This window comes from Lepidochelys kempii, chromosome 7, assembly GCF_965140285.1.
Source record: "Lepidochelys kempii isolate rLepKem1 chromosome 7, rLepKem1.hap1, whole genome shotgun sequence".
NCBI lineage: Eukaryota > Metazoa > Chordata > Testudines > Cheloniidae > Lepidochelys > Lepidochelys kempii.
Genome location: NC_136386.1, coordinates 111462879 through 111470733, shown reverse-complemented (window position 1 = coordinate 111470733; position 7855 = coordinate 111462879). Strand labels below are relative to the sequence as shown.

General features: G+C 39.1%; 1 protein-coding gene across 1 annotated transcript in view; it reads left to right on the top strand.

Annotated features, from left to right (window-relative positions):
- Nucleotides 1–863: 863 nt before the first annotated feature.
- Nucleotides 864–7855, top strand: part of CCDC172 (coiled-coil domain containing 172) — a 75180-nt gene continuing 68188 nt past the window's right edge. Inside the window, exons 1-2 of the mRNA XM_078853934.1 lie at nucleotides 864–942; nucleotides 2250–2335. Of these exons, the coding sequence (XP_078710060.1) occupies nucleotides 864–942; nucleotides 2250–2335 (165 nt within the window). The remainder of the gene's footprint in view (nucleotides 943–2249; nucleotides 2336–7855) is intronic.

Here is a 7855-nt window from a genome sequence, read left to right as displayed (position 1 = left end):
TCGCCTTGATCCCAGGATATTGTAGTTCTTTCTCTTGAATTTTTATAAAATAACTTGTTCGCTCACCAGGCTCAGGTAAGAAATAGCTATCTGAATTGCCAAAAGTTTCCCACTTCACTCATAGTTTCCATTTTTCCTTTGGCCTTTGGGTAGGAAGCTTCGCTACTAAAACACTTTCCTAAATTCACCCTTGTGAACTCTTCCCTCTGTTTCACTTTGCACCAATTTTAAAAAAAAATCCTTTCAGTTTTACATAAGATGGGTCAGGTTCATGTTTTCAAGTTTCATCAGAGCCTTATTTTGTTTAACAGTAGCTTGACTATAACATAACGTTTTGCTGAAGTTCTGTTTCATCCCATTAACTTTGAAATGTTGTGCAACCATGACTACCACCCCTCCCTCTATGTGTTAAGATTACCTTCTGCCCCACCCCCAATCCAATCTTTTCCACCAGCAGTTCCCCCGCTAACTCCCCCGCTCTCTCCATCCAATCTCTATTCCCTCTACTGCCCCCCAAAACCACCAGCCTCCCCTATCCAGCCACCTGTACTACTGGGCTCCTCTTTTCCCACCCCTCAACCCAGCTTCCTTCCTCTGTTCTAACCTCAGGCTTCCCCACCTGATGGGCTGGTTCTGCGGCTTCTCCTCGGCTGCACAAACCCCAGTACAGAGGTAGGAACTGAGGTGGTCAGGTGGGGAGGGGGAGTAGGTGTGACAGACTGAGCACAAGGCTGCTGCTAAAGGGGAAGGAGTCAGTCTCCGTGAAGAGCTCCCTACCCCCCTGTGAGGGGCCTCTGAAGTGGTGAATAAGCCTCCCAGGGACAGGGAAATAACCCCAAGTCCTGCCCCCCAAGGAGACAGAAATGAGCCTGGATTCGCTGTTCCAGCAAATCCTCCTCACGGAGCAGCAAGCGGAGGAGAGGCGGCGCCTCATGCACCAAGGTCAGCCACACAGCTGCCATCTCATGCCTGGTGCAGCAATGATGGCCTGTGGTCACATGACTCCCTGGCTCCCATAGAGCCCTGAAGGGCAGTGTGGTGGTTCCCCCATCTCGTGGTGGGGGTGATGGTTTCAAGCAAGGCCAGTAAATCTTGGCTGAGCCTTTCCCCTGGAGTATATAGACTCCTAGATTATAAGGCCAGAAGGGACCTTCAGAGTCTCTAGTCTCACCTGTATAATACAGGCCAGAGTTACCCAGTCACTCCTGTATTGAGCCCAATAACTCGAGTTCCTGCCTCTCTCACCACCTCCTGTTTCAATAGTTATAGTGAACTCCATAGGGCCTCAGGACAGCCCTGTAATAGACACATGTGGGCTTGCTTTGAAAGAGCCTACCTCCCTTCTCCTGTGTTTGAATACAGCAGGGTCAGGCTTGTATCATCCTCACGCACAGCCTTGCCAACAAATAATTTTTTATCACGAGAGTCATGATATTTGTTGTTATTCCTAAAGCCCCAATTCCTGGAATCATGTTATTACAAGCAAATCTCAGTGCTCGCTCGTTTTTTTTGTTGTTGTTGTTTTGTTTTTAAAGAGTACATTTCTACCCTCCTGATGATGGAGGAAAGATTAAAAACAAACCCAAAGGCTCAAAACCAGAAGGCGAATAAAAAGGACCTGCTATTTTTTTTAATCTCATGATTTTTAAGCTGACCTCATAATATTGGTGGGGGCTAAATCATGATTTTGTAAATGCTTGGGTCTGGCAATACTGCAGTCTAGACCTGTAGTTTGAACTCTACAAAATCTGCTTTCAGGAAATGTAATTGCTTGGAGTGCAGTGGGAACTTTAGGAAGTTTGTCCAAGATTCACATAAAACCACCAGCAGATTTAGAAATAGAACCCCTGTATCTTGTCTCCCTGCCTGTTGTTTTAATCAGTAGGTCATGGTGTAGCAGAGTATCAACAAGGTACTTTACTATACAGTAAAACAGGTAACCCTTAATTTAAATCAAATTTCCAAAGATAGCTATCTGAATTATCTATGCAAATGTCATGTTTGTCCACCCTAAAGTAGTAATTAGGCACTCGTTTGTTTGCAACTGAATGTCGATTTCCGCTTCTAGTAACTGATGACAGTGACAGTAGCTATTATAGGAAAACCGATGTGTTTAGAAGTCTAGCAATTATATGTCTCTACTGAAGTCATCTTTCTACACCACTCTATCTTGCAAGCAACAAATTGTTAAAAGAATCTCACTTTCACAAATTGATTTCATGTGTTTAAAGTTTCATTTTGTATTGCAGTTAAATTAGACATAAACAGAAGTCATGAAAAAATTAAGCAAACAACAGAAGAACTGAATGAAGCAAAAATAAAATTAGAAACTAAGGTAGAGTAGTAATACTTATAGTATGTTAATTATTGTTATTGGTAAATGGGCTGTAATTTTAATAAATTGTTCATGAACACTTTGAAGCACTACACTTCACGTAGTGTTAATCTTATCATAGTGTTTGCTTTATGTATGTATTTGTAGGCATTTCTATAGTGCTCATCGCCATAGTATCTGAACACGTCACAAGAGCATCGGCCTGCCATTTTGATCCTAGTCCTATAAGACTCACCATTCAGACTGACCCCTGAGATTGCATGGAGCCCCAGGGGCCTCAGTAGGATTCCAGATGGGCTCAGGGGTCTAATCTGGTTCCTTTTACAAGCTTGGGGTCTTGATGTAGAAGGTAGAACACTCCTTCCTTCTCCTTTATTACCACTCTAAGATACATGGAGTTCGTTCACATACGCGCTTCACTATCCACTTCCATTCAATGACGGCCGTATCTAGTGTGCACTGAAGTAAATTAAGAGAGTCCCAGAACTGACTTTAGTGAGCTTTGGATCAGGCCTTAAGAGTTTCCACCTCATCCACACATCAGCAATTCTATTTGTGTTACTCACCGTCTAGCATGTACAAAGAGTGCACTTATAGTTTGGCTAGTGCCGTTGTAGACAGAACCACCTTTCTAGCCAGACCAGTTAGTATTCTACCACTCACTCTTTTACATTTTCTAATCCCTTTTTCCATATAGTAGATGTGGAGCCTTGTTTTGAGACATGTACTCCCTCTTTATACTCTCAGTTTTGTCAGTACTAATAATTGTGGGTGAAATTGATGTTCGACACCCACTTGTTTGTGCCTGTAAATAAGGTCTAAATGATGTCACCTGTGCTCTTAAATATCTGCACCTACAAAATTGTAGGTGCATAGTAAGGAGGCAGACAGAGGCTCCTTTTAGAGTCAGGCCTATGCTATCTCTAGTATTCTACCTATAAAATAACAGAAATATGTTAGAGATAAATCTTGCAATCTTCTGGATTGTGCTTTGTGCCCCTTTTGACTTTTACTACCAGACTCCTAATTTTACCAACACTTATTATACTACTAATTCATTTGGTGAGGTGAATTAATGGTTTGGTGGTAATACCTATCTCTTCAAAAATTTAGGCTGTTGTGTGGTTTGCCAGTGCATTTGTTCTACATATGCACTTCAATGCTACTTTGACAGGTGCTATAGAAACCCCTAAAATAGATTAAGGTATGTTAGAGGGGGGAAAAGAATCCACAGAATTGTTTAGAAATATTTACTAGTTACAAATTTAGATCTTGATTCTGCAAACAGTTAAACATATGCATGTCAACAGCCCCATTGACTTCAATGGGACTAATGTGCATAACGGTTTCATAGATCAGAACCCAATATGGATCTACAATAGGAAGTGGTCTTTAATCAATACAAGGTTGGAATGTGTGATATTTGCTAGGTAACCAACCCCCTGTAGTCCTGCTTATAAAATTAATTTATGAGAATCACAATTTTATTTGTAAAAAGAAAAGGAGTACTTGTGGCACCTTAGAGACTAACAAATTTATTTGAGCATAAGCTTTCGTGAGCTACAGCTCACTTCATCGGATGCATTCACTAATTTGTTACTGATTAATTCTGGTTTATAATTGTGGTTTGTATGGTAGGTATCAGAGGACTCAAAAGTAAAACAATTGCTGTACATGACTACTGGAGAAAGGTGAAGATGCAATCCTAATTGATTCCATTGTCTTTTATACTTCAAAAATTAATTATATTCTTACCAATGTGTACAATAGTAGATTTTATTTGCTTGTTTAGTTTGAAATTAATTCATTTATCAAAAGGAGATGATGCAGGCAATAAAGGAAATGCCAAAATGCATTATTTCAATCAAATAATATTTCAATATAAAGATTATACATTGACTAGTGAGATTATTTACATTGTCAATTATTTTTCAACACCTAAAATTTAGCTTATTCTACAAATTCTCAATGTATCTACTGCAATTAATATAATCAAACTACTACTAAGAAATAATATAATACTAAAGTCCTCCTTCAAATAACTGTATGTCATTTCTTCCCTCTCCCCCGGCTGCATCCCAACCCAAGCCTAAATAAGTAGATGAGCCTTAGAGTTCAAAAATGTTTTGACATCTATTTCACAGAGACTGCTTGTGGTCAAGGGAATGCTCATAGGAAATATTAATTTTTTTCTGTTCTGTAAAACCAGGTAGCATGTAATTAGAACTTGATTTATAGCATTTTGCCTTTCATGGCTCAATGATTTCTTTAAAAAAATTTACTGCAAAGTAATAGATTATGAAGGCACTTTGGGGTTGGAGAAACTACAATATGCCTGGTTATATTCAGTAATATAAACAAATGTTGTACCAATAAAATAAAAACCAGCAGGATCTTATTAAAGGGAAAAAGGCAAAATACCACATTTATTGTGAATACAGAAAGAATCATAGTAAGCAGTTAGTTATAGTTATAACATTCCATTCAATCTCAAATTTATTCTCACATTCATTCATACAAACACACACACACACACACACACAGGTTCTGCAAGGTTGTTATCATAGTTACCAGCCTTAGAGTTGCTCATGCCAAGCCACTGGCCAGGTGGCCTGGACATGAGGAGGGAGCAGGGCCTTGTCAGATGCTCATCTGATGCTCCTGGAAGTTGGTTTGCAGAATCAGACCCCAAAGTTCTCACTTTTTAGAGTCTATTTTTATAGGAATTTCTTCCTATGGCAGTCTATGGGAATTGCTTCATCATGCTGTTGCTGAATCAATCAGCAGATAGCACATTCCTGACGGCTCCAAGATGTTATCTTGTTCTTTGGTTCTCCCATTCTTGAGGCTGTTGGGTGGATTCCAGTCTGCCCTCCGGGGGGGTCCTCTGGTTATTTCCACTTGACGCCTTCTTCAGCCGATGGACACTGGATTCTTAGGCTGGCACCTCCCTGATCATTCAGTTATCATCTACACCAAGCATCCATCCACATACATCCTCTATCTCTATTTTAATCACAATGGTTAATACAACAAAAGGGCGGGGAGTCTCTGGGTGCTGTTTCTGTTGTTAGAGTATTGCTTTGAGTCTCTCTCTCTGTGAATTGCTTTGAGAACAGACTCTGTCTTGGAATGTACTAACACAATTAGCAGCTTGCAAGTTTCACACATAGAGGGAGAGAAAGTACCAAAAACCAAGAGACCTCTTAATTAGTAATACCCTGGAATTTAAACTCTGGGGAATCAAACTCATTTGTGATTTTAATACAGAACTTCTTTAATGTGATCCAACATAATCCCCCTTTTGACACTAAGATTTATAATCGTCAGTGTCACTTTCTATGTAGCCTATTCAAGAGAAAGTACTGTGAGGCAATTTGAGTTTGTGATTCCAATTCATGCCACATACATGATCCTAGTGATGCATCTTTACTACAAGGTTCTGGGGCAACAGGCAAGGTGAGGCACACCCACTTTTGAGGAGTCCATTCGGTACAACCTCTAGTGTCCAATAGCTTCCCTCCCTCCCCAGCCCACTGGCTCAAGGTCCAGGGTAGCCAAAAGGATCCCATGTGTAATATGGGGAGTGGGTTAACCTTCAATACCTTTGCCTCCAGGGACTGTTGGTGTGCAATTTTGACAACAATTTCTCCCATTAACAAGTCTGGTTTACAATGCTGGAAACATATTGCATCCATTCATATTGATAAGTGTCAACCAATGATCTCTTTCTTTTTTAACAAATGCATCAAACCCTTAATATTTCCCAATATGACCCAGAACATTTTGTGTTCCAAAGTAGCTAGTGCAAGTATCTGCATTTCAGTGCATCCCATAGTTATGGCTGTGTAGTTTCCTATTTCTAATATTTTTTTTTTCTTATGGATAAGCCATGTGGTAGTATTAAGCCATTACTAAGGATTCCATTGGCCTTTTAGGTTACCCAGACCAATTTGGACCAAGTCTACATTGGCATGTACTTGTTTTTGTATCAGGCTGTCCTGTAGCTGGGACAGAAAGCTTAATTTATTTTTAAGTTCCTGCAGGTCTTCAGTATTTTTTTTTTAAACACACAACAGTGCGAGCAACAACACAAAACACAAGACAAAACATAGAACACAGAACACAATTTCTATTGTGACAGTAGATTCATGGTATTGGGTTGCTTTTCAGCTGGCAGCTTTTCCTGATTTTCTGAAAGACAAAAAGAACATGTTTCTACCCCTTTTGGGGTGGCAGATTATTGCTTAAAATATTTCTTTTACAAATACCCTTGCTGATTGCAGGCAAAACAGAAAAATTGCCCCCATATTTTCCTGTTTTTGTTCTATAGGCAGGCCAGGTTTCAAAGGCTTTTATCTTTTAAGGGTTATGGGGAAATTATCCCACTGTTTAGTCATTAAATCCCTGAGTTTTCCTTCTTATACAGCAGACCAAGTTTATAATGTTTTTCCTGCTGTGTTAAGCTTTAAGTTTTATTTACAGGTAATAACTGAGAAGCATCATTACCATACGACCTTAAAGGATTTTTCCAAAAATCATACACACTATACGTTGTTACAGGGATACTTATTATCATTAAATGTATTAAAATTATCTTGTTATCCCATGCCTTTTATTTAGACAATTTGTTTGCTGACCAGGTATGTCCTTTATCTGCAGCTCCTTTGTGCTGCTAGTTCTTTCCTTCCTTTATCATTTAGGTAATTTGCATTTTCACAGAAACTTCCTGCTTTTGGATTTAAAGCCATCAGCAGCTCAGAGACTCTATCTTAAAAGGGACACAATCAACTTTCACCAGAGTTTTGATTACTTTTAACTTCTGCTTCCAAAACACACCGCAATCTGAAAAAGAAAACCCAACCTATTGTGGCTCCCTTTGGAGCCCTAATAGCATTTTAATTAAGTAGCATGGTATGTTTGCATTTCTTTTGCCCCTTCTACAATATACCCTGCACATGTTCTGGGGCAAATGCACATTCCTTCCATAGTTTAACTTCTATAACATTATCCAGATCCATTTTTACATAAGGTGTCACTATTTCTTTTTTTGCTTACAGAGTTTTCATGTACCTTTATCAAAGTGACAGTCTGATTACTCAGAGCCATTTTAAGACTCAGTGTTTCTAACATTGCTCCTTTTTGTTTTGTGCACGTCACCCCTGCTGTTGCTTCAGAGAGGCACTGTCTTTTTTAATTTTTTTTTTTTTACTACAACTCTCATCTGCTATTTTGTTACAAAAACAAACAAACAAAAAACAAACAAAAAGAATCCAAAATTTTTTTTATATTCTCCTGATTTTGACTGCCCTGCTGCAGCCACAACTTAAAAACATTTTAAATTTTGTAAAGCATTGAGTTACCTTTTAAGGGTTAAATGCCAAATCCCAAAGCCAAACAACACTAATTACCTGTGTCTAGCAAAAAGGTCTGTCAGTTTTGCAACTTTGAATTAAAGAGTCAAATGGATTTTTAGTGGCATTATTTAAAACAAAAACAAAACTAACTGGTCCTTAGAAC